Source organism: Phocoena sinus, chromosome 8 (genome assembly GCF_008692025.1).
Source record: "Phocoena sinus isolate mPhoSin1 chromosome 8, mPhoSin1.pri, whole genome shotgun sequence".
Taxonomy (NCBI): Eukaryota; Metazoa; Chordata; class Mammalia; order Artiodactyla; family Phocoenidae; genus Phocoena; species Phocoena sinus.
Genome location: NC_045770.1, coordinates 8,407,854 through 8,435,014, shown reverse-complemented (window position 1 = coordinate 8,435,014; position 27,161 = coordinate 8,407,854). Strand labels below are relative to the sequence as shown.

Here is a 27,161-nt window from a genome sequence, read left to right as displayed (position 1 = left end):
TCTATAGAGCCAATACGCCTGTCTCCTGTGACAGTCATAAACTATTCACGAGATGGCTTGTGGAACTAAATGCATGGCACCCAGAAGGTTAAGGTCAAATGCGGTATCGCTAAAGCCAGGCATTCCAGCCACCTCACCTCACCTCACCTCCAGGCCATCAGAGAGACTGTGTGGCCTGAAGCCTGAAACTTTACCGGGAGTGGGGGGAGGGTGTCAGGCAGCGCCCTTTGCCACCCCACTTGTAGTCCTGTGTCGAGAGGGAGAGATGAAGAGGCCGACCACAGGAGCCATCGTTAGAACAAGAATCATGCAGCCAGCACAGCCGAGATGCACATAATTAGAAATTAGAAAAAGGTCAGATCACGTCATTATCAGCTCAATCAGCTGCCGAGTGCCACAGCCAGTTAATCTGGCATCTGTATTTTTTACAACCCCACACACGTAGCCCAACCGACTGTAACTCTTTATCCGGACAGATATACTGCACAGCGGGGCAGGGACATAAAATGAGACCCCAAGCAAATGAGCTGAGATAATTGAGAGATTTATTTTTTATATATATGTGTGTCAGGGCGGCTTTCCTTTGCCCTTGAATGTTGACTTTCACAGATGGGATTGTCAGGAGGACACTAGGATCCCCGAACTCTGTCCCGCGCTGGGCGCTCGGGTCCTGCCTCCTCCCCAGCTCCCCCAGGCCCACCACGGGCACGCGGGTCCTCCCCCTCCAGCTGGTCCCCTCCTCTCGTCCACGCAAATCTCTGTGTCTACCTGCCCCGCTCCACGGTCTCTCAGACGAGTTCCCGTGGGCACTGTTTGCTAAGCTCTGCCAGAGATGCTCAGAGACCAGAGAAGTTCCCAGAGTATAGGTTTCCGAGGGAACCTCCCTTCCCGGTTAGCCAGCTGCCAGAAAAGAAACTTAGAATCCCAAAACGCTGGTGGGGAAACCACAAGCGTGGAAAGCAGCACACCCATTTTATAGATGGGGACACTGGAGTCTGGAGAAGGGCAGTGACTTGTCAGCATCCAGGTCTGCTGGCTCCTTGCACGCCATCACCCACCTCTCTGCTTCCCGGGGGTAACAGAGGCCTCATTTATACGGGGTACCACCAGCATCTCTCCCCCTGGTACCCACGCTCTCTGAGCCTCTCCACCTCCCCATTTCAGTGCAGCGGGTGCTTTCCACCCCCATGGTGGCTAAGCTGGAATGCTCCCCCGGGGATACCCTCACTCCAATTCCCATACCCACCCAGCGTTCACCAGGCCTCTGGCACCCGGCCCTCAGATCCCCTGCTTGGGCCCAGCAGCCTCCGACTGGCAGTTGGTCCAGTCTGTAAAATTTGCAAGTTCCCCAAACCCCTTTGAAAGGTAAAAGCTTTTTGTTTTATGAAATCTGATTTACGGGCCCCCAGTGCAGGGCCGAGGTTTTATATATTATGCAGGATTTCAAACCGAAGCTCTAAAACGTACGGTTTCAGTTTCATGCATGGAATCTTTTTATGTGTAACTTTTTTAACACTTACGGGGCACGTTTTAATGAGACACTGGTGTGGCTTAAGGGACAGATTATAGCTGCCTGACCGCAAGACCAGCTCCAAAATGGGGCCCCCCAGGCCCCCGGGCCCACTCTGAAGAGGCAGGGCCAGAGGCCAGAGGCTGTGAATAAGGAGGCCAGGCAGAGCCCTGGGCCCACCGAGACAGCGGGCGGCCCCCTTCAGAGAGCCATTCCCTTCGGCCTCCCGCCCACACTCTCTTCGCCTTGACGGGAGCAGAAAAATCCCACAAGACACCAGAACAGGGAAAGGAAATAATAACCAAAGCCAGTAACAATTAACATTTATAGTGCACTTACTGGGCGCCAGGTGCGTTCTGAACACTTCACCTGTATTATCTTATTTAATTCTCTTCTCAGACCCACAAGGCACAGATTATTATTATCCCCGTTTTAAGATGAGGAGATTGAGACACGAGGTGAAATCACCAGCTCAAGACCACACAGCACATACGTGGGTCAAATACAGGCGTGGAGCCCGGCCCACGCTCAGCAGTGACGCAGCCCTAGAGCCAGTCTTTTCTTAGTGCTTCCTCTGCACTTGTCTTTAGTTCTTTTCTGGCCAGATCTCATTTTGTCCTCAGTACGACTCTGAGGGGGTTGCTGTCGCTATCCTACTTTACAGATGAGGACACCGAAGTGCAGAGATCACGTGAATTGTCCAGAGCATCCCAGTAAGTGGAGGACCCCAGACCTAGCCTCCAAAACCCACTGTTCTCTAGCACCCAGCTCTGCTATTGAATTCTCGCCATAGCCCTATGAGAGGGTTATCATTATACCCATTTTACAGAAGGGGGAATCCAAGACCGAGAGCCCTATAGTCAATAAGTTACAGAGCTGGGGTTTGCGCCAGGTGGGTGTAACTCCTGAAGCCCACCTCTTTCCCCTGAACCGCAATGCTTCTCCCAACTCTGGGGACGTGGGAAGGGAAGTGCCACATTGTGACTTGAAAGCATTTGACTTGTCCTGCGAGGTGGCCTCCCTAAGCAGTCTACAGGCTCTGGACTTCACCTTTCTTCCATGTCCCAGGCCTTGTTCCAGTGACCCCACATTTCCAACTGCTCAGGCCAGGTCCGGCTGGTCTGGTCTGGTCTGGAAAAATTCCTGAATAGATTTTAGCTTTGGCTGACCTAGTGACATGCAGGAAGCGTCAGAGCACTTCAAGGAATGTGTGTTTCCCAATTTCTTCATCCGTAAATGAGGGAGAACATTCCAGCTTCCCAAATTGCAGAGGAAGGAGAGGGTAAACGGAATCTGCCCTCCAGGGCAAAGCTACCTCCCTCCCTAATTGCTGCCTGGAATCTCGCTGGTTACCTAATCTCTGAGCCTTGATCTCCATCTCTAGCAGAGTGATGACAATGCCTGTGTGTCCCCATGTTTCTGAGACTCAAATGAGGTAATGGAGAGAGAAGCATTTTGCAAATTGTAAAGTGCTACGTAAAAAAATGTTTTGAAAGGCAAGGACATCACTATCAAATGAAGAGGCCGCAATCCTACAAGAGAGGCCACTTTTCAGAAAAGTATTTGATGGTGGCGGGGAGGGGCATGTTGGCGTAAAGAATCCACATATAACACACAGCTCCTCTGTGCCCAGGACATATGTGTACATGATCTTATTCAGTGTTCACCACAACTCTACAGTGTAAGTATTACCTATCAGCTTACATTTATAGATGAAGTTAAATGACTTGTCCAAAATACCCAGGCAGAAAATAGTAGATTCAGGATATCATGCCATGCGACTTCCCAGCAAATGAGAGGCCCCGGTCCTGCGGGCTTTCCTGAGACTTGTGGGGCTCGTGCGCTGTGATATGAGACTGAAATGCAAGGGTGCATCTCGTTTTGCTTTTGTGAAGCCCTCTGCTCAGAAGAAGAGGGCTGTTTTTTTATTTTGAAAGAGAAGGGAGGGAGAGAACCTGAAAGATGAAGCAAAACTGAGAGAAAAGGAACGAAGGGTCCACTCATCATATTTGATGACGCTATTAAATTAAATGGAATTGTTATTGCACTAGAAGATTTGGAATAACTTTTTACATGACACTGATCACTTAGGAAAAATAGTTTAATATGTCAGAGTTTTATTCTGATTTAGAGGCAAAAACCCAAAATTGCATAAAAATAAGATAGAGGATGATTTACTAAACATAAATATAGAAGAAAAAACTGAGGATGACTGTTCTTCCACTATCTGAAAATGGAACAGCAATAGAAAAGCCAACAGGATATTAGAAATCATTAAAAGAGGTTGCAAAAGTTTATATGCATTTGGTTCCCTGTGGTTTATAAAGCTCTTTCACATTATTATCTCCTTTAGCCGTTATCAAATCTTGTGAGACAGGGATGAGGAAAACTGAGGCTCAGGGAAGTCGTGGAATTAGCCCAATGTCACCCAGTTTGAAAATAGTAGGTCTGGACTCAAATCCAAGCCGTCTGATGGTAAATCCCACAGGCTTTGCGCCAGGCCAGACAGCTGCCCCACATTAACGGCATTGCCCATTTTTTCCTCTAATACTGAACAGGTCCTACATATTCATTGCCTTGGAATACCATTATGATTTACTCTATGTTCTTAAATCTTTAAACCAAGTCTATTACCTCATAAAAAAGTAATCCTTCACCTGTACTTTATTAGACCAAAATGTAGGTCCACTTTTGGCCACCGTGCACCAAATCTATCTAAACACATTGCATGCGTATTTCATTTGAGCAAAGCTATTTTGGGTAGGTTTTACTTTTTATATTGTTCTACTTAATTGTATTTTCCGATTCTTTTTTACCTAACGAGGATTTATTGGCTATAAATAGATAGGTGCACTTTTGTGTGTGTATGGGTGTGTATGTGTGTATTCACGCAGAGATTTTAAAATGAATAAATAAAATGTTGATTGAAAATGAAGGGTAGTCCAGTAAAGGAAAGCTCAGAGAAAGAAGAAAGAAGAAATGAAAGGAAGGAAGGAAGGGAGGGAGAAAGAAGAAAGGTTTAAGGAATTAGGATTATTTTGTCTGGGGAAGACAAAGCTAACTGGGCAACTTATTTAAGTCAGAGGTCTTGTCCAGTGTTTGGCATATAATGAGACTCAATATTTGTTGAATGTATAACATTAAATTAAGGGAGCTTGTACTGATGGAGCCCTGGATGTTCTCGGTGCCTACAGAAGGCTGAGTCAGCACTTTATATTAAAGCGCAGAGATTGCAGTAAATGTTTGGAAGAACTCAGCAGATTGAGAGAACATGGAGATGGCCGAGGTGGTAAGAGAGCCTCAGGAGAGAAGGTGCAGCCATGTGTCCGGGAGGGTTTGGACCATCCGGTCACCTAGAGACTGGTCTAGATCATCTCACGTGGTCCCTTCCAGGACCATCAGAAGTCCCTGTAACGTTCAGAGAATCAGAAAACAGAAGGCACCTGACAGTCCAACCCCCTCTTCTTACGCATGGGGAAGCACGCTGAGGTACTCTGGCTCCTGCGGGCCAGGCCAGAGCAGCCGAATGTGGGAACATTGCCAGGGAGGGTTCTGGAAATCCTAAACTTGAGTATCCTGGACGCCGTACTTCCTGTCACTAAGCCACTTTCTCCCTAAACCATGCACCCTATCAACCGCCATCTTCTCTGTGTAAATCCTGAGACCCTTAGTTGCCGGTGAAGCAACACAGGCAACGTGGCTTCACGCTCCAGCTCTGTCACTTACCGACTGTGTGATGTGAAGCAAGTAAACTTCTACCTGTGGCCTTCATTGCCTTCAACTGTAAAATATGGGCAATAATGGTACCCACTTGCAGAGGTGGTTATGTGTAATAAATCAGGCATGTGATGGGTTTAACACAGTCCCTGAGACATAGTAAGAATAAGAAATGTTTGGGTATTGTTATCCATCAATCAGTCAATGAGTATTTATTAAACACCATATATTGTCAAGTAGAAAATTTAGGCAAGAGCAAATAATTTATTCAGTGCCCGACTCCATCTTCTGGTCCAAATAATCTGGACTAAAGTCACTCTTCTCCTCTTTGCCTGGGACGGCACAGTCTCCTTTAGTCTCAGCCCCACGGAGGGGGCATCCCCTGAGGACAAGACCCTGTGACTGAGCCCTGCTTGAAAACACGCAATTGTTGGTTTCTGTCTTTGAGTGACACTTAGTCTAATTCAGTACTCAGAGCCTTTAATTAGTCAAGCACCATCCCTACCCATCAGACAATCCAAATGCCAACCTGGGGGCGCCTCACTTGCTCTCCACTTGAAATGCAGATGAAGCTCAGAGTGGGTGTGGCCCTGGCTTCTAGCCACGCAGCACGACACACCTGATAGGATTCTCTGGGAGCGATGCCCATCCCTGTTTTCCTGGGCATCAAAATGCCGGCCCAAAGCTAAGAGGGATGCTTATATATTGCTTATATCAACATAAATGGTCTCCAAGGCGAGCCCCACGTTTTTGTTTTTTTTACTTTGTGTTTTGATAGAACTATAGACTCACATGCAGTTGTAAGAATTAATACAGAGAAGTCCTGATCCCCTTCTTGCATGACTGCAATACAGTTTGACAACCAGGAAATGACAATGGTATGATCCACCAACCTTATTCAGATTTCACCAGTTTTACATGCAGCCGTGTGTGTGTGTGTGTGTGTGTGTGTGTGTGTGTGTGTGTGTGTGTGTGTACTTCTGTGCCATTTTATCATATGTGTAGATTCATGGAAACACTATGGTAGTCAAGATACAGGGCAGTTCCTCCCTCTCTCCCCCACCACATCCCTTGGCAAACACCAGTCTGTTCTCCGTCTCTAAAATTTAGTCATGTCAAGAATGTTATATAAAATGGCATCATACGGTATGTAACCTTCTGAGACTGGCTTTTTCTTTTCTGTTCAGCATAATTCCCTTTAAATCCATCCAAGTAGTTGAGTGTATCACTAGTTTGTTCCTTGTTATTGCCTAGTACTATTTCGTGATATGGACGTACCATAGTTTCTTTATCCATTCACCTGTTGACGTGTATTTTGGTTGTTTCCAGTTTGGGGCTATTAGGATAAGGTTGTTTGGAATATTCACATACAGGTTTTGGGTGAGCAGATGTTTTTATTTTTCTGGGATAAATGCCCAAGAGTTGGAGTTGCTGAGCTGGGTGGTGTATTCAGTTTCATAAGAAACTGTTCTGCTGTTTTTCAGAGTGGCTGGACCATTTTTCATACCCACCAGCAACATATGAGTGGTCCCGTTTCTAATTCCTTGCCAGCATCTGGTGTTACCTCTATTTTTAATGTTAACCATTCTGATAGGTGTATAGCGATATCTCATTGTGGTTTTAATTTGCATTTCCCTGATGGCTAATGACATTGAACATCTTTTCATGTGCTTATTTGCCATGTATATATATACTCTTCAGTGAAATGTCTGATGTTGTCTTTTGCCCAAGTTCTAATTGGATTGCTTGTTATTTCACTGGCTAGTTTTGAGAGCTCTTTATATATTCTAGACATAAGTCCTTTGTCAGATATGTGGTTTGCAGATATTTTCTCCCAGTCTGTAGTTTATCTTTTCATCTTCTTCACAGGGTCTTTTGAAGAGCAAACATTTTACATTTTGATGAGGTCCAATTCATCAAGTTTTCCTTTTCTGGGTCATGTTTTTGGTGTTACGTCTAAGACCTCTTTGCGTAGCCCTAGGTCCTGATGATTTTCTCCTGGGTTGTTGTTTTCTTCTAAAAATGTTATAGTGTGTATGTCTTACATTTCAGTCTTTGATCCATTTGAGTTAATTTTTGTATAAGGCGTGAGATTTAAATCAAGGTTCACTGTTTTGCTTGTGGATATCCAATTGCTCCAACACCTTTTGTGAAAAGCAATTTGGCCGTATTTATCGTGAGCCAAAAGTATGTCCATAGCTTTTATTCTGTCACTTCCGGGACCTTCTCCTAAGGAAATAATGCAGAAACACGAATAAGCTATAAGGTTGGAAGATAAGTCACTGTAACATGTTTTTTAATAAAGTTTAAAAATTGGAATTTACCTGAATGCCCAGCCATAAGGAATTGGCTAAGTGTGGCACACACATGGAATGATATGCAGCAACTTAAAATGTATTTACTCAATAACTTTCACCCATTCAGCAAATATTTACTCAGTATCCACTTGTGTTAGTAACGAGGATAATGGGGTGAGCAAATTAGCCACCACCCCTCTCTTCTAGAAGCTTGCAGTCTAGAAGGGAGACTAGAGGAAACATTCCTGCCACTTAGAAAAATACATTTGGTAAACTAAGGGAAAAAACAGGAAGCCAAGTTGTACATACAAGGTGATTGAAGCTGTGTTGGAATACGTGCATGTGAAAAAGAACAAAGAAGTCGTCATTCTTTTTAGGGTGATTAGATCAAGGGCAGTCTTCTTCATCCTCTGTTTTCCATACCTTCCATAGCACCTTCTTTTTATAATAATAACAACGATAAAGGGAAAAGCCTCGATTGAGAAATAGCTTCTTGCCTTGAAAAGGTTAGGAACGTCCACTTGAAGAGGCGGCAGACACACGTACCAAAGGGTACGCAAAAGGCCACCGCAGACAGTTGGGTGTCCCAGCCCCCAGCTAAGTCATGCTGGACGATGCAGTCGGTCAACATGCATTGATGGGGTGTCTGCTAGGTGACTGGCATCACATGAGGTACTCAGAATACGTGTTTAAGAGTAGCCAGTCCCTGACCTCTGGGGGCTCTTGCAAGGAGCTCTGATCTCGGTCTTCCTCATGCCTGTTCAAGGCCTCACACTTTGCAGCTCACGCCTTCCCTCAGGTGCTCCTCTCCACAAAACTGTAAGGTTGTCAGGGAGCACGTAACGGTCCCCATTTGTCAGACAATGAGGCGCAGAGAGCTTAAGCACTTGGCCAAGGCCACACAGACTGTAAATGGCAGGCAGGGGGCTTGAGACCTGGCCTTATAATCTCTAAGCACAGTGCTGTTCTCAGAATACCACACCTGCCTCAAGAACAGCTGTGATAACAGTGAACTCAAAGCAAGGAAGCCATCGGCAGCTACCCACAAGGAGAATTTAAATCCTGCGGGTGGAAAGCGTACGTCCCTAGGGCGAGCATGGGCTCCTCTCTGTCCGTGTGCTTGGGACTTGTTGGGGGGTGGGGCGGGCAAGGCAGTGAGGGGACTGGGATCCAGACACCTGGGCTCACCTCTCCTCCCCCTCCACAGATGGTGAAGGCAATCCAGGTCCTGAGAATCCACCTGCTGGAGCTGGAGAAAGTCAATGAACTCTGCAAGGACTTTTGTAACCGTTACATCACCTGCCTCAAAACCAAGATGCACAGTGATAACCTGCTCAGGAATGACCTCGGGGGGCCCTACTCCCCCAACCAGCCCTCCATAAACCTTCACTCACAGGTAACACACAGGGCTGGGTCCTGTCTCCTAGCCAGGCTCCTAAGCGAGGTGTCAGAATGTCTGAAGGTTCCGTGGAGACCTAGGAAAATGGTTTAGACTGACTGTATCCTTTCACCTCTGATCCACTCCTCCTGCTATTTTCAGGCAGCTCAGTCCCTTTTTCACCCAGAGCTCAGCATGCCAGGGTATCAGTATTCCCTAGAAGATGACCCGATCTGAGAGGGACAATGTCCAAAGGGATTCCTGGCTTCCTGGTCCAAGATATCCCAAAAAATGAGCACGAGAGTTAAGGAGATGGAGAGCTTTGCAGGAGGATGAGGCAGGGACGGAGCTGGGAGTGGACCCAGACATCCCAGCCTCGCAGGCTTCTCAAGGGGACTGGAGCTCGATGAACTCTCTGTGTTTTGGGAAGGAGAGTGTGGGGAAAGTGGGCCTTCTCTGAATCCTGCCCACCTAATAGGAGACAACAGCTTTTCCCCGATCATTCTCTAGTTGCTCACCCTGCCCTGGCACATCTGTCTCCCTGTGGTCCAGGGCCACTGTGTAAGTCACCCCTCCCAAGATTCACCAGCCACCTTCATCCTGGGAACTGGGAACTGTGGAAATGGCAGAGAATGGGCTCTCTCTCCAGGACAGAATATTTTCCCCAAACCTATGAACTAAGAAAGCTTCCTGGTGATACCTTCCCAACTCACTGGTGTCTATGTTAAGCCCTAGACTCACCACTTTCTTCTTCTCCCACTGAGCTCTTGAGTCCAGGACAGACACATGGAGGGTCCCCCAGGAGGTTTGAACTAGCCTCTGCCCACGAGACAATCAGGCTTGGGGATACCGGTAAACCTTCTAAGAATGCTTGGTGAGAGGTGCTGGAAAGAATGCCAAAGAAATGTGGTGCAATTTTTATTCTTAAGTTTTAAGGATCGAGACGTATAATCTCTCTCTCTAGGTTGGTGGAGGCAGGGGAAAGGACATGGTGGCCCCTAGAAGGCCAGCCATGCCTTGTACATTTTGATAGCAGGAATCACATCGAACCCACCCCAGTGGGGTCTCTGTGGGGCTCGATAGTGAGTACTGTATGGGACACGAGGCCGGAAGTTTATTTCCTCTTCCCATTGCTTGAAATCACCAAATCACTTTATTACAGATCTAAACTCAGCCGCCCAGGCTTCTGCTTGCTAACATTCTCTTGAAATAGACTCATTCCTTCAGAGTCTTATTGTACTTTCCCTTATGATCAAAATTAGCAAGAAACTTGCATAAGAGAGGACAATAATTGCTCAACGAGCATCTCGTTTGTAATTTATTAGTTTCTATTATTGTGGGTTACCATGGCGATGCTGCGCAGCCCCGGTGATGGGAGAGATGCAAGATAGGAGCCAAGGAGGCTGTGAGGCCTCACCAAATGGAGATGCACATTTTTATCAGTAATTTTCATGAAAATAATAAGTGAGGAGTTAATGAGATGGAAAGCCATCCTGTGGCTATTGTGAATTTGTTTTAAGTGTTGATCTAATTAGAATGCATCGGTCAGGAAAAGTAATGAGGATTTAGTGCCTCACAGAGATGTAAGGATCATAGCAGAAAATTAGCACAAGTCTTTGGAAATAATCAGGTCCTTGGAGAGGCACTGGGTTTCCCCTCCTGGGCCCTCCAACCCCAGCTCGAGCTCTGGCATCGGGGGTGTAACCAGGGCAGTGGGAGAAGAAAGGAGGGCCAGAGGGCTTTGCAGCCACAGTGGCCCCCTCAGGCTTGGGGTCCCCGGGCCGACAACTTTGTGTGCAGAAAGCAGGGTCACTGGAGACGCGGGTTAGCAGAGAAGGATAACGTGGGCTCTGGGTGAGCCAGGCCTCGGAGATGCTATCTGCCAAAAATCAGTCCTCCTGGGGAATCCCTGTATTCAGTGCCTCTGAGCTTAGAGGAAAGAGGAAGGAACTTTGATCCCTATCACTGTAAGCCTCACATCTGTGCCTGACAGTGAAGCTGGCCCTGGGCTGACCACTGCAGAAAGACCTCTGATCCGCTTAGAAAGAGGAACTCAGACAATCAGACAAAAACAAAGACACCAAGAAAGAGAGGAGAAGACACTTAGTGAGGTGGTCCCATTTGCGGCTTCTCAGATTTGTCCCTTCATTTCCTCTCACTGGCCCCACCTACTTGTTCAGGCTTCAGTGGGTAAATAAGGTAATTACACACGAGCTGCTGTCATAGCTTCCTAACCTGCTCTTCTGTCTTCTCTGGCTACCTCGAAGCCCTCCCCCCCGCCCCCCTTCCCACACACGCATACACGCATACACACACACACACACACACACACACGCACATTCACATATGCACACCTCAGCCTTCCGCTGCTACTTTATCTTCTGAAGCTCTATTCAAGCCATTCTCCTGCTTGAAAACCCCAATCGCCCCCCAGAGTTTTCACATCCTTTCACTTGACATTTGATGCCCTCGTAGGTCACTATTTTTCCACGCCTGTATGTTTGGGTGATGACGGCACATCTCTGCAGGACCAAACCCAGCCTCTTCCCCAAGGGCAATAATAAGGCTGCTCTCTCCATGGAGGCCTCCCTGACACCCCACCCCAAAGCATGGGCTTTTCTTCCTCTCAACTAACTCCTGGGCACAGTGGGCCATTTATATGGTAAATATCCCATGTGACTTCACATTTTCCTCTCCTGGTGAATGATAGGCAGCCAGTAAATATCTGTTGAAAGAAGTGATATGATGAGAAATATAGAGAGAAATCAAGGGAGGCAACAGGAAGGCAAAGGAGGAAAGGAGAAGTAGGGAGAAAGACAAAGGGAAAGAAAGACAAATATCAATGGTCACGTTTGCGAGGGAGGTACGGAGAGGCTGAAGAACTAGAGGAAAAGAACAACAAAGACAAAGAGACACAGACCGAGGAAGAGGAGAGTGAGGCTGAAGACAGGCAGAGGCAGAAGGGAGTTGGAAAGAGAGACGGCGGCAGTCGTGGGGGGAGGGGGAGGGGTGGGGTCAGTGCAGCGTCCCAGGTGTGTGTCCGGGAGAAGGTGAGCAGGATGTGCCCCGCGCTGCCCCGTCCACATCCCCGGGTCAGGCTCCCATCTCTGCCTCGCCAAGGTGGGCACGGGCTGGCCTGGGCCTTCCCAGGAAGGAGAGACCCTCGGGGCCAAGAGACTCAGTGCAGGAGGCAGGCCTGACTGGGGTCCGGCCGTGGGAGCCAGCTCGGCAGAGGAGAGAGGAGGAGCGTGTGTGTGTGCGTGTGCGTGTGCGTGTGTGTGTGTGTCTGTGCACACATTCGTCATGGTGCGACCTTAATCCCCCCAGCCTGAAATAGCCGCGCCGAGCGCCAGCCTGGCCTGGGGAGGGGTGTCTCCCCTCTGGAACACGATCTTCAGGATCAACATTCCAGCCGCCTGCCAGCTTTGTTGCAAACTGCTGGCTCATGGTTTTGCCTGTGTGCTAATCATTCAGCCTTGTGTTGCAGAGTGGGAGATGTATTTTTTATTCAAATTGGTCCCCCTCTCTCAGATGCCATACTGTGTCCCCATCCAGCTCTGTGAGGTCGGGGCATACTCTCGGCTTGGCCTTCCGTTTCTATGTGTGAGCTTTCTCCTAGGGGATGGAAGGGGGTTCGGAGCGGGGGAGACTGCTTTCAGCAAGCAGGAAAGCTAAACCGGGGTTTCCGAGGACTTGGGCCACAGCCTGTCCTTTCCCCTCTGGAGGAGGCCACCCTGCCCTGCCTGCACCTAAGGACACCCAGGATTCTTACTCGGCAGAACCCAGGCTTCCTGTGGGGGCAGATCCTCAGTGAAGAAGCCCTTCCTTGATGGCACCAAATAAACCATTCCATTGGAGAGACCCTCGTGCCTGCCCCCCTCAAGCATTAGTTTGACCTGAAATCCATCCCTCTTTCCCCGTGGAGATTAAACCTCAGCTCTGTTCCAGTGCAAATCAGGCGGGGCCACAGTTCTCATTCATTTGCCGAGCATCTAGGGGAAGCTTACTGTGTGCACCCTGCTGGGTCCTGGGAGAACACAGGGAATTGTCCATGATGAGTGCCCAATCTCAGTGGGAGGGAGCTTGAGTCACACCCAAGGATCTAGATAAATTATGTGAGCACAGAGTGCTCAGGGGCAAGGGGACCCTGAGGAAGGGCAGGAAGGCAGCTGCCGGAAGGGGTCTGGATCGAGCAAAGCATGTGTATGGCCTGAGGTTGCCCAGTCACCACTCAGCATCCTTCTTCCTCCCCGGGGAAAGCCCAGTCCCCAGCCTGCATGCCCTCATGGCCAGGGTCTGTTCCTGCCCAGAGACAGGATGAGCAAACCTCTGTAAGGATCAGATAGGCCAGCAGGAGGACTTTCAAATCCTATTGTGATTGGAGAAGCTGTAGATTCACTGGCCTTGGGAGGACTTCCTAGAGGAGGGGGCATTTCAGGCAAGCTTGAGGGAGTGGAGGGCGGTTAGCAGACTACCTGAGAGCTCTCAGTGTGAATGTTCCCAGGATAGAGAGAAGTCTGGAGATGGTAAGGAACAGAGAGAGCCTTTCACAGTCCCTGCAGAGAAGGGGCCAGGGTATGGAGGAAACATCACTCACTCACGCCGTATGCATCTGTTCAAGCACCTACTGAGCTTGCTGGGTTCCGAGGGCATGAAAACCACTGTGACACAATCTCTAACTGCAAATGTAATGATGGAGTATCTTGCAGCCAGATTTGTGGGATGTTATGCTTTGAGTCTGATCACCACAGCCAATTGCCAAAGACTTTAAAGGCAGTGGAGAATGTAGGCAATGGGGTAAGGATTAGAGACGCGTTGGAGACAAATGAACCGACTGGCCACCTTTTGAGCTGCTCAGGGAAGAACTGGCAGAGAAAGGGGAGAACGTCCACGTTTATTAAGCTCCCTGGTCCCAAGCACTCTGTGTACCAGGTGCTTGACATAGATTATCTTGCGTATGCCTCACAACCGGCCTGCAAGGTGCACATTATTTTCTCCATTTTACACCCAAGGAAAGGGAAACTCAGAGCAGTTAAGTCGCTGGTTCAAGGTCACACAGCTACTAAGCCGCAGAGTCAGGGATGAGTCTGTTTTCATTTACTAGATCCTTTGACTTCTTCTGTGACACGTAGGAAGGAGAACCAAGCGTCCTGGGCCCTGGGTGGGGAGGCATGACCCTACCTAGCTGTAGATCAGGGATTCAGAGACCAGGGAGTAAGAAACCAAGGGCTGGGAAGCAAGTGTTTGGATTTGCTAATAGATTGAAAGTAGGGAAGGGAGAGGCCACAGAGTAAGCATGGTTCTGAGATTCTGGGCTCAGCCAACCAGATGTAACTCTGCAGCTGTGCTAACTCTCCAGAAAAATAGGAAGGGAACTAATCAGTACATCCTCACCTGGGGAAGGGGAAACTTACCCGTTGACCCACAGTGTTTGCATTTTCAACATTAGCTGGATGCCAAGGGGGTGGGAAGCCAGCACCTCAGCCCAGCCCCTGGAAGTTCTGCCCCGTGGCCGAGCTGGGGGTGGTGACCCACCCTGCAAGGTCACTCCTGAGATGAAAAGGGGACACCCCCAGACCCAAGTGACAGGAAGCTGAGTTCCGGGAGTTCCACTGCCTTTCTCCTTTATGGGCGTTAAGGCTGTCCCTTCTGGGTTCCTAGCCCCCCAGCCTCCGCTCAGGGGCCAGGACCCCAAGGGGGCGGCCCTGCCAGGCTCAGAAACCTGAGCGGCTCCCTCTTTCTGAGGGAATGTTCCTGAAGAGCAGCAGCAGTTGCTGTTCCCTTGAGACAAAAGCTCCCGACTGGAGTGGAACAGGAATGGGATTAGGTGGCTTGTTTACGTGTGATTGGCTTCCCCGGGTTTGGGAACCCAGCTTTTCCCAGCCTGAGACAGCACGCTGGCTCTGCCAGAACTAGAGGGATGCGGCCAAGAACACGGTGTCTGGGGACAGTGGCAATGTCCCTGCCCCCCAAAGGCACACGCTCACCCCGTTCCAGGCTGAAGCCCATTCAGGCCACCCATCTACTGAGCATCTATCCTGCACCCAGCGCTGTGCTAGGCAGTTTGGGGGAATTCAAAGAAAGACCCCTCTTTCCCTGAAAAACCCTGCAACCAAGCAGGGGGAGGTGACACGCGCATGAGAGAGAACCCTTGTGCTGCCTGCCCAGCATATCAGGCTGACAGGGAGCCTTAAGGGAGTCAAGAGGATGGGCCGAGGGCTTGCCCGGGTGGGTCAAGACAAGCTCTCCAGCAGACCAGCTCCCCACCCCCAGTCTAGGCAAGTTAGCAACAAACCCGTCCTCCTGGGAGGCTTGGGAGGCTTTAGGGAGGATGGTCTGGGCTGGTGGATCAGCAGAGACCCCTAGTGGCCTGGGGGGGCGATGGCAGACAGCCGGGGCGCCCACTCCCGCCGCCCCCCACTCCCTCCACCCACTCACAATACATCCCAGGGAATGGCGTTGGTTTTTCTAAAATTCCCAACCGGAAGGGCCTTCGCAAGGTCATCCAGTTCACTCCCCTGTTTCACAGGCATCCTAGTACAATAAAAATTACAGCTATTTCAAAATAACTTAAAGGAAAACTTTTCTAATCAGTCCTTTCCTTCACTCCTTCATTTCTTCTTACCATCGTGGTTTCTTCCAGGAGTTTCTTCCTTGAGTGGAAATTAAGTCTTCCCACGCAGCATAAGCCCTTTCGCTATTAACAGTGAAGAAAGATGGCTCGAGGGGCTGACACAGCTCCTCCTGGGCCGACATCAGACCATCGTGTCAGAGTTCACAGTCAATGCCAGTTCATTTGTTCCCGGCCGTCTCCACCCTCCGCTTCCAAAAGTAATCGCAGAGCCTTTCACTTTTTCTTAGTAAGGGCTTCCTTTTGAACAAGTCATCTTTTTTTGTTCCAAAAATGAAATGTGGAGTAAAGCTCACCCAGTGACCACTGTGGTTCAAAAAGAATGACTGATGGCCCCAGGACGCGAGGGCCTGGAAGCTGGCTCACGGGTGGCGTCCAGGAGTGCAAGCTCTCAGCCATCCTAAAGCTGCTCCCCTACCTCGCTGTGCCCCTCCCGAGAGGCTCTTGGCCTCTCTGTGTCTCTGGGAAACAGTACACAAGGAGCAACAGTGGGATGAGGTCTGTGGAGGCCAGCTCGTTGACTTCCATCTGACTCCTTGGTCACCTGGTCCATGCCCTAAAAGACGTCACTGCTGGGGAACTCTAAGTTTTCAGCCTTTTGGCCCATTTCCTACTAGAAAGTAAGAGACTGATGCTCCCCAGCCCGATGGAACGGCTCCACCAGAAGAGCCAGGAAAGTGCCCATGATTCCCAGCCTTCCGGCAGTTTCCAGAGGCTTGCGGACACCACTATCAGGCAAAGATCAGGAGATCACGGCAAAGAATTCCTGGATTGGATAACCAGCTTTCAGCCCCCGGTTCCTGGACAACTCAAGCAGGGATGTGAGTCTCCGGCTGTTGAAATGTCACTGAAACTACCACATGTGCTTCTAGCCTCTTCATGAGGCCAAGGAGCCTGGCAGGAAACAGCTCTGTGTGGGTCTAGGCAGAGCACCATCTACCCGGTTTGGAGTCTGTTGAGACCCAGGAGGAAGCTGTCGAGAAGATAATAACACTGTGTGCTTAGCCAACATCTTCTCCCCAGGGGGCTCCCACTGCCGCTGTAGTAGATCCTTCTTCAGAAAAGACCGGTACACGGTCTCCAGAGATGCAGCCCCATTGTCTCCGTAGAGACAAGGTTCTAGCGGGCTGGAAACTAAGGCGTGACCAGAAATAGTTGCAAAGTCAAGTCTCGGAGCTTGTCTGGGACAGAGACCGCAGCTTCGACTTCTGGGGCTTGGCCTTGGCCCAGGAACACCAAAGGCAGGGAGGCAGGAACGAAGGGGCATGTATCAAGGTGTGACCACCACTGCTAGGCGTGCAGCCCCGGATGAACCTCTGCTGTTGCTAAGTAAGGAACCCACGAGGCCCTACGTGTCTAGGACAGGTTTTAAACCCTGGTTGTGCCATTCCCTAGTGGCGCGACTTTAGCCAAGGGAAGTGGGAAATGATTTTTTGGGTGCCTAAATGTGCCGGACACTGTGCTTACCGTGGAGCCTGGCTGTCTCACTCCAAAGCTCATCTCTCCATGGGAGCATCGGTGCTACACTTGCAGCCAGAAGACCTGGGTTCGAGGCAGAGCCATGTGACTCAAGAAGGTCACTTCCATTCTCTGGACCTCAATTCCTCTTCAGGCAAATAGAAGAATCTCTCCTCTGCTGACCCCATAGGTAGTGGTGAGGTTAAAATGAAATAGCACAGTGAAAGAATGCTCTCTGATATTCAGTGTGTATGATAAATAGGTAGTTTTCAGACCCATCTGATCTTTGGGACCATGTGAGGGAGGTTTTTAAAAAACACAGATCGCTGATGGTCTAATTCAATGGTCCTAAGAATCTGTGTCTTAAAAAACACCCCAGTGGGGACTTCCCTGGTGGTCCAGTGGTAAAGAATCTGCTTTACAATGCAGGGGACACGGGTTCGATCCCTGGGCAGGGAACTAAGATCCCACGTGCCTCGGGGCAACTAAGCCCGTACGCCATAAGTATTGAGCTCGCGCGCCTCAACTAGAGAGCCCACGTGCCACAAACTACAGAGCCCACACGCCCTGGAGCCCGCACTCCACAACTAGAGAGAAGCCACCACAGCGAAGAGCTCACGCGCTGCAACGAAAGATCCCGCATGCATCAACTAAGACCCGATGTAGCCAATAATAAATAAAAACAAAACAAAAAAAACACCCCAGTTCTCAGGCAGGTTTGTGAAACAGCTCATATTTACAAATGTAAGAGATGAATATCATTTCCCCAGACCTCAGGGATGCCAAGTTTTCACTTCCTCTCTTTGTCCCAGCTAAGATGGGGCCAGTCCAGGCCCTGCCCACGGTCTCTACCCATGAAGTTCTCCGTCCCATTCCTTTACTAATGTAACCTGGCCTCTTAGCACCTCCCAGCAAAGACCCAGAGTAGGAGGAGAGGGTAGGAAAGAGAAGGGTCTGAGCCAACGTGTAAATTGCCTTTAGTTACCTAAACTGGGGAAGCTGGCATGGAGGCTAGCCAAGCCACAAGTCTGAGAGCCAGCCAGAGTTTGAATAAGCTGGTGATAGCTCACCCTTTTGCCTCTGCTAGTAAAAATGTGTTGGTTGAATCCCAAGGCATACATCTTATATTTATTTTACTGGCTTTGCCTGTGTTTTTCTAACCTTGCTGAATATTTTTTCCGAGGGGCAGGGGGTGGGGTTGGAGGAGAAAGTATGGGACAACTTTTTACGTTTGAAATTCCCAAATATCCTTATTCAATGACGAGCACTGTGGCATGGGTGATTCCGAACCAGAGATTGTTGAAAAGTCACTGCCAATAGTTTTAGGGTGAGTGGCATGGAGTGGATACCCCACCCCCCATTAAATTTACCTTCCACGTTTGCCTCAGCCTCACGTCATCTCAGTATTGCTTTACACCCTGGGAGAATGGTTGGCTGGGAGTTTGGGACGAGGGGAGCTCAAGCTTGGAGCAGACTCACAGCTGAAGAGTCAGGCTTTGAGGATTCCTGGGTGTTAGCACCGAGCCAGACACATCTTATAAGTGAGGAGACTGAGGCCTGAGGTGCTAATTCCCAATCCACCTTCATTCCTTGGGTGCCCACGCTGTCTCCGTACTTCCAGGTTTGGGCTGTTTTTAATCTGCTCACTTGCCTTCAACAGCTATTGAACCGCTGTGATTCCAGGAGCACCTTGCAGCCCAGTTCTTGGCACAGGGTGTGGGTCCAGTGTTTGTGGAGGACAGAGGACTGTGTTCTAGCCCTGTTGCTGCTACCCAGCTGGGGGACCGTGGGCAAGTCGCTTGGATGTCTGAGCCTCCGTTCCTTATTTGTACCTCAGGGAGCTGAAATACTCAGATTGTAAGGGCCCTTCCAGTCTCTAGGCTTCTGCAGGTCAGACTCAGCGTCACCCCGGAGCTGTACAAATGAGAAGGCCAAGAATTCTGCTCAAAGAATAAACCTCGCTGGTGGGGTGGCCCTCACAGATCCCAGAAAGGAAAAGTTGAGGCAGGAGCCGCTCCCTCCGTTCCCCAAGGTCACAGCCGCAGAGGTGAGCCGAGTATGGGAGCGAGGCCTCCTCCCAGGAGCCAGATGGGAGGCCCCCGGCATGGAGGAGGGGAAGCCAGGCTCCCGCCCCGCTGTTGCGTATTTATAGCCCTGAGCCGGACAGTACAGGAGGGTAGAAAAGGCAGCTCGGAGGAGATGCCAAGGCGGGTTAAGCAGCTGAATCAAATGAGACGTGTAAGTCAGTACCGACTGCCTCTTTCTGTGAGAGGCTTGGCCAGCTTCCCGGGTGCCAGGGTCTGGGAGGTGATGCGCCCTAGCTGTCCCCCGGCCTTTGATGCTTCTCCTTTGTCTGTCGCTCCCTGTGTGCCGTCACTGGCTCCAGGTTTCCTCCAAGCGCACGTTTCTCCTCACTCCACACTCTAGACCTTCCCGCAGCCGAAGGCCCAAGCTCCTCTGGTCCTAAAACCAAAGCTAGGAAGCCAGGGGCCTCCTTTTCCCCCTATTTCCTTGGCCGTTTTCCTGCCTAATTCCTTCCAGCTGGCCTTTTGGGCAGGTTACCCGGTTCAAGCCCTGTTTTTTACACGTGGGCCTGTGGTTGGGGGCACCAGAGGCTGGGCGCTAAGCGACCCTGGTGGGTCTTCTCGGGCTCTGGGCACTACACCTCATTTGCGCCTGCCTTGCTGTCTCCAGATGAAGCCTGGAGACCCCGACCTCTCACACCCAATTCCTTCCTCACAAACCCTCCCGAGCAGAGCAGAGCGACCGGCCGCCAAGCAGGGAGGCCTTGCTGCCCTTCTTGGAGACCCACGGCCGAGCCTCCCTGCTGTCCCTCTACATCAAGTCTAAGCGATCCTAGCCCAGCTCTTACGTGGCAATGATGAGGGTACCAGGGGGGAAAATGGTTTTCTTAGCTGCTTTGCATTGTCTGGGGGAAACCGGCAGGCAGTGACAGTGTGGGGCGGAGGGGACCTCCGTGGTGGGCTCCGTGTTGGGGGCCTGAGGGAGAGGAAGCAGCCGATGGAATGTGCCCGAGGCTGGCTGAGGGGAGGCTTCACGTGAGATTCCTGGAAGACAGGTTATGAAGGGGCCAGGCGGCTATTTTTTATTATTTAGCAAATATTTTAGTAGCCGTGATGTGTCAGGCCCTAAACTACGTGCTAAGGATACAAAGAGAATATGTCGGAGGCCACTTTGTGTTGATCTTGGTGTAATAAGCGCTGCGATACAGGTACGGGGAAGCGAGGCCCTGGGGTGGGGGTGGGGCATCCGGAGACAGAACTGAGTACGAAGGATGTGCAGGTGAAGCCCTGGCCTGGGGTTGGAATCACCTGGGGAGCTTTCAACACCCGCCCCTCGCCCACCCCCACCCCCGCGCCGAAAGCCCTGGCCACACCCCTGACCAATTAAATTAGAATCGCCGGGGGTGGAACCTAGTACGGATACCGGAACTTGCAAAGTGAAGCCGAGGTGCGGACCGCTGGTTTCCGGGATAATTTATGTCTCAGGTTTGCAGGGGGATAGAATGGCTAAATGCGTGACTATCGTTGGTTGGGTTTTTTTCAGATTGAGCCTTCTTCACACTTTCTAGGGAGCCATGAGAATTGCTTTCTGGATTTGGGGTCTGGGAGGAGCAGGAAAGGGAGGAGGCAAGGCAGGAAGGGGGAGGGGAGATGAGAAATTTGGGGCTGTGGCATCTAAGCTCTTAGTGGCATTGTCACAAACCACGCCTCCCTTACTGCCAGGACCTCCTGCAGAATTCCCCCAGTTCCATGTCCGGAGTCTCCAATAACCCCCAGGGGATTGTGGTCCCAGCCTCAGCGCTCCAGCAGGGCAACATCGCCATGACAACTGTCAACTCACAAGTGGTGTCAGGTGTGTGCAGCGGATTGTGGGGAACACCCCTGGGAGGAGGCCGGGTGGCCCTGAGGGAATTCCAGGGTTGGGGGCAGGGCACTGAACAAAACGTCCTAGGAAATGGGAGAGGTGCCCCCTGCCGAGGGAGGGGCTTCCAGCTGCGTTTCTTGACTAAAGTGTTCTGTAAGCTTATAGATGGTTAGCAAGACCTGATGATGGTGGTTTGGAACAAATTTGGGGTCAAAGGCTCATAAGCCCGTCAGAGACCCTTCCGCCAAACACACAGAGAGACTCTAGTCTCTGGACCCCATCCCCGTCCCACCCCTCCTCCACAGGGGCTGAATGCCTCCAGAGTAGAGGGTGTTTACACGTGAGTGCCAAGGGCATTGGGAACCCTGCTTGCCCTCACTCCTACCCACCCCCATGGCAGGGGACTCCAAAAGTGGTTGTCTCCTCAGGTGGAGCCTTATACCAGCCGGTTACCATGGTAACCTCCCAGGGTCAGGTGGTCACCCAAGCAATCCCCCAGGGAGCCATCCAGATCCAGAACACACAGGTGAGTGTTTGTGCAGTGTAGGTGTGTGCCTATGTGCATGGGTTTGGGGGAGGGCGACCGTAACGCTTTACTGCCTGCTAGGCACTTTATACCAGTAACTCCTTACATCCTCGTTAGTCCTCTAAGGAGTATCATTACCCCCACCTGACAGAAAAGAAGGTGGGTGTTGGAAAGGTTTTATCAACTGGGATTTTGCTGCCTCTCGGGGTTACATGGAGGGATCCTGCACTTCCTATTCCTGGTCTACACTCCGAGCCACTCTGTAGCTCAGTGGGGTAGAGCGTACACAAGGGGGCCAGGGTGGGAGTGAGAAGATCTGAAGTCAGAGGCCCGAGATCTGACATTAACTCTGCCATCTCGGATGAGTCACCTAACCTCTCTGAGCCTCTGAGTTTTTATCCATAGACGAGGGATTGACACCAGCTGCCCACTAGCCCCACCAGCCTACAGAGCTGATGTGAGGGCTGACCACGGTCATGGATAGGAAAGCGCTGTGCAGACTCTAACGTACCCCAGGAATGCTAATAACGGACGGTTTTACGGCCGATCTCTCTCTCCTGTGCCCTTTGCATGACCCTGTTTCCCCTGTCTCCTCTCTCATCCCCTTCTCCTCCCTCTTCGCCGTCTTCCCTTCTCCCATCCTCTGAGAGGCTGGCGCTGGGTGACAGGAAAGGTAACCTCCCCCGGGCCCTCAGAATGAGTTGGGAAAGGGGATTGACAGCGAGAGGCTGCTGTCTCTATGGCAACAGGTCCCTAGCCGCTGGCCCGCCAGGCTGCTGATGCTGATTTTTTTCTCCACGTGCCCTGAAGGTTAACCTTGACCTCACCTCCTCCTGGAAAATGAGGATAAGAAGTCCAAGAACAAACGAGGAGTCTTGCCCAAGCATGCCACCAATATAATGCGTTCTTGGCTCTTCCAGCATCTCATGGTGAGTGTGTGTGTGTGTGTTGGGGTGTGGAGTTGCAGCGTGGGGTATGAATAAGCCCTGGGGCACCAGACCATCATCCCTAGATCTGCAGAGGGTGTGGCCTCAAAGAGAGGCCCTCTGATAGGGATACCATCTTCCAGAGGCCAGGGCAGAGGGGGGCTTAAATGGGACCTACACCTGGGGGTTCCAGTGCTTGCGGCCGCTGCCTCAAAAAGTGTGACATCGATGAGGGAGTGGGGACAGACACGTTCTGGAGAGAACGCAGTCCTGGGCTAGTGGACAGGGTGGTTTCAGGGACAGGGTGAGATTCCGTGGGAGCCGGGGCTGTGCTTACTGGTTCAGAGCCTCCTCCCGCGGTCAGCCACGCTCACCCCTGCCCTCTCCCGTGGAAGAAAATGCTGATTCTCCATCAGGACTCTTCTGCTTCCCGAGTCCTCAGTGCGGGGGGGGGGAAGCAGAGGGTGTGCGTCCATTTCCCTCTGATCAGGGCAGCCAGAGGAGGCACATACCGGGGAGCCGTGGCTGAGCCCACCCCCCGGAGGAGCCGCCCGGGCAGAAATCCTGGCCTCACGTAACCAGCCGAGCTCAGAAACGCAGAGCAGTTGCGTTCATAGCCTCTTTCGTAAAAATGACGACACAGCCTCAGATTTAAGTATGATGTTTCTAAAGCGCCTGCCCTGTGCACCCACCGTGACGGTAGTTGTGTTTGTGTGCGGTGTAAGTTCCAGCAGACAGGCCTTGACTATCAGAAGCGACTTTAACACTATTATCACTAGCAAGCTGCTAACAATCATTCAGGGCTGGAGCAATAAAGCAAGCCGGGGACTCCGGGCTGAGTGTGTATGTGTGTGTGTGTGTGTGTGTGTGTGTGTGTGTGTGTCTGGGGTGGGGAGGTGGATTCTTCGAGCACAGGTGGGCTCCCAGTGGACTGCAAGCTCTTGGCATGGCATGAGTAGTAGACACACAGACAGAAGACAGATACCAAGCTTGGGGCTGTAGATACATTGGTCGGAAAAGTGTGGGGAAGAATCAGGAGTTAGGGGGACTCTTTCTTCAGAGACAAGGAGAGAAAAACCAGCGGATCGTGGGAACTAATTAATCAGTCAGTCATCAGCCCTTTATTTGAAATAGAAGTGCCTCCAAGAGCCAGGGCGCCCAGGCCCAGGTGGTCCTAGGATCCGGGATCTTAGGATCTCCTGCCCCCCAGCAGATGGCCAGAACTGCTCTGAGGTGCTGGATGTGGCCTGAGCTCCGCGCCCCCCACCGGTATGTACACCCTCCCCGCCGACCCTGGGAATGAGGACTCGGGCCGCCCCAGCGTTTGCTGAGGAAGCACATCTTGAAGGCACCACCTTGGGAGCAAACAATAACCAAATTTGGAGAGAAAGCGCTGGAAGGCTGAGGGTTAAAGCCAGGAAAGGAGGTTGGAGAGACTCCCGGAGCCTAGTGAGGAAGCCAGGTGCAGCCTCGGCCTGTTGTTCTGACTCAGTATCTGGAGCTCGCGGTGGGGATGCCCAGGTCTCCTGCCTGTTCTCTCTTCCACGTTGTTAGAGAGCCAGAGGGCTCAGATGGACTTGGTGGCCCTGAGAGCCCAGTGTCTGTGCGAAGCTCCCAGCCCCAGCGCTGGGAAGAGGGCCTCTGTAGGGGAGGTTCTGTCTCTGTGCACTGAGCTGTAACACCCAAGTTGGGGGCACCCAGGCTACCTCCCCGGCCCCAGCCATGGACCTAGAGGAGGCCACGTGTGACGTTGTGTTGCTGTGTAACTGTAGGGCTGTGGGTTTGGTGGAAAGCTCGTGGGCTTTTGAGGCAACCAAACCCAGCTTCGCATCTAGGCTTTCCCTCTTCCTCTGTGATCTGGCCACACTCACCTCTTATGGTGATCATGACAGAGCAGTGAAATGAGTGCAAAGACCCTAGCACGCTGGGTCTTATTAAATGTTCGTTCCCTCGCTTCTCTTCCTTTCCTTACCCCCATCCTGTGCATGTTTGAAGACTGATGTGAACACACCTACAGCCTTACTTCTGAGGGGAGAAAAGGCAAATATAGGAGGGAGAGGGGCCTGACGTCCAGGCCAGTGCCCCCCGCTGACTCCTGTCACTTCCGATGGCAACTCACCCCTGAGTTAAGTCTTCAGCCTGAGACGGAGGGTCACACTATCCATCCCTCCTCTGACCTTGGACTCATTTCATGTCCTGCCTCTCGCCCTGCCCTTCGCCCCCGCCTCCTGCCGAGCCCCCTCAAAGGCTCAGGGTCTTTCCCTTCCACTCTATGGCCACCCCCAGCCGGACGTGGGAAGGCAGAGGAAGGTAGAGGCAGGGAAGAGAGAGTGTAGCAGCTGAGCACAAAGCAGAGGGGAAAGAAGGACCCAGCTTAGAGCTGCAGGAGGGACCTGGAACGATGGCGGGGACTTGCTGAACGTGTGAGTGAGGCCGTCACCCGCCCCGGGCCCTCTTCAGCGTGCACTCAGTGTGGGTACTGTCAATAAAGCACGTGACACTGGCAAGTCCTCCCCCACTTAATGCCTTCCCCACAGAGGCCATGGAGAGAGAACAAGAGAGTGACCCGTGGGCCTTTAAAGTCAGAACTCAGAACTTCTGGAAGAGGGGGAGGAAGAAGATGGGGAGAAGTCCAGGCTCTGGGGACTTAGCATGACACAGTTGTCCCCTGCAGGCCAAGGCTGGCTCCCCAGATACAGGTGGGCACACAATTCCCCTAAACCCCAGCTCAGGAAAAAGCCTGTGAAGGCTCTTGGTAACAGAGGACAGGCTTTCAAGCCAGACAGGCAGGAGTATGAATTGAGGCCCTTCCACTAGCTGGGCAATCACTTTATTTCTTTGAAAAAGGAGATAATACCCATTTTCCATGGTTGAGAAAACTAAATGAGATAACTTATGTAAAGAGCCATGCCTGATACACAATCACACTCAAGAAGTGTGAACTTTCTAGAACAGCAGACCACGAGCAAGTTTTTGAGGCCAAGGCCCAACATCTGTGAAAGTTATTTAGAGGTGGATGGCTCATCTGTTGTTCTGATCTGTAATACCTCCTGATTCTCCCATCATTTGACCCTAAGAATACATTGACTAATACTGTTACTTACCTGTTCTGTGTGTATGTGTGTGTGTCGAATCTGCATGTTGTATATCTCTGATGTAAATTGTTTAAGAATAGAGATCATACATGATACCTCTTCTCTGGGCCCCAAAGCATTGCTTCCCAAATGGGTACCTTTACAGGATGTTGTAGGTGTCGCTCCCAAGAAAGGGTATCCTGATGAAACAGATTTGGGAAAATCTGGTTATACGAAGTTTAGCTTATTTCTTTACCCTTAGTATACTAGGGGCGCATCGTGAATTTGCAAGAGGGGGCGTGGCTTGAAGCTTTTCCCAAATATTTGATCACTCTGAGTCACTCTTGTTTTCATTGTTGCTCTGAGAGCAAGTCTGAGACTGTAGTTCTTGGAGAACCCCACTCTGTGGCAACATTATATTAGGCATATAGTAGCTGTTCAGTCTTAGAAAAGGTATGAAAAAGGGCAGTTCTCAATATCAGTGATGTTCTCATATCCAGTGCAGGGGAGACAACTAATTTGTTGATTGTTTAATTGGAAAAGTTGATTGAAGAAAGAAACAACCATTAAAAAGGTACATTTTATTTTTTTAATTTATTTTATTGAAGTAGAGTTGATTTACAATGTTGTGTTAATTTCTGCTGTACAGCAAAGTGACTCAGTTATACATATATATGTTTACATTCGTTTTCATATTCTTTTCCATTATGGTTTATCGCAGGATATTGAATATAGTTCCCTGTGCTGTACAGTACGACCTTGTTGTTTATCCATCCTATATGTACTAGTTTACATCTGCTAACCCCAAACTCCCAGTCCTTCCCTCCCACACCCCCATCCCCCTTGGCAACCACAAGTCTGTTCTCTGCATCTGTGAGTCTGTTTCTGTTTCATAGATATATTCATTTGCATCATATTTGAGATTCCACATACAAGTGATATCATATGGTATTTGTCTTTCTCTTTCTGACCTACTTCACTTAGTATGATAATTTCTAGGTCCATCCATGTTGCTGCAAATGGCATTATTTCGGCCTTTTTATGGCTGAGTAGTATTCCATTGTGTGTGTGTGTGTACCACATCTTCTTTATCCATTAATCTGCCGATGGACGTTTAGGTTGCGTCTGTGTCTTGGCTATTGTGAATAGTGCTGCTATGAACATAGGGGTACATGTAAGATACATTTTATTTTGATTTAAAAGACATACATAATATATTTGCTAATGTTTTGCTATAAGGACAAGGTCATTTTCTGATTAAAGTTTGTCATTTTACTTGCACAAACTTCTCCTATAAAATCTATACATTTCATCTTTATTTAAAATGGAATAAGAACTTTGGCTTTGGGGAAGTAATCTGTCTGCAGGATATTTCTAGACTTTTATTGTGTATCCCAGTCTCTTATACTTGTCTCACCTGTAAGCAAATTTTTAAGCAAATTTGAGTCTGGAGTCTTCCCAAAGCACTCCGCTTAGTTTTCTTAGCTACAACTCTTGCTTTTTGCACTCATATTTTATTGGTTTACAGAATAAAGTTACATGATTACAGTAACACGTATAACGGGCATAAACTAGTCAACACAAACACTGCTGACTTTCTGACAAGCACATAAATTGGCTAATGAACATTCTACAGAGTAATCTGTTCATCTCGAGCCGTCAGGATACTGTGGACGGCAGTTCTAACGGTTGACAGCAGGAGAGCGTGGTATAATCTGTAGACTTGTTTAATAGAGATCGGTTATTAGAACTTCTG

At 50.2% G+C, this 27,161-nt stretch overlaps 1 protein-coding gene across 1 annotated transcript in view; it reads left to right on the top strand.

Moving 5' to 3' along the window:
• Positions 1-27,161, top strand: part of PKNOX2 (PBX/knotted 1 homeobox 2) — a 257,672-nt gene that overhangs the window by 216,895 nt on the left and 13,616 nt on the right. Inside the window, 5 exon segments of the mRNA XM_032641926.1 lie at positions 8,732-8,920; positions 20,738-20,867; positions 21,308-21,405; positions 22,216-22,231; positions 22,234-22,334. Of these exon segments, the coding sequence (XP_032497817.1) occupies positions 8,732-8,920; positions 20,738-20,867; positions 21,308-21,405; positions 22,216-22,231; positions 22,234-22,334 (534 nt within the window).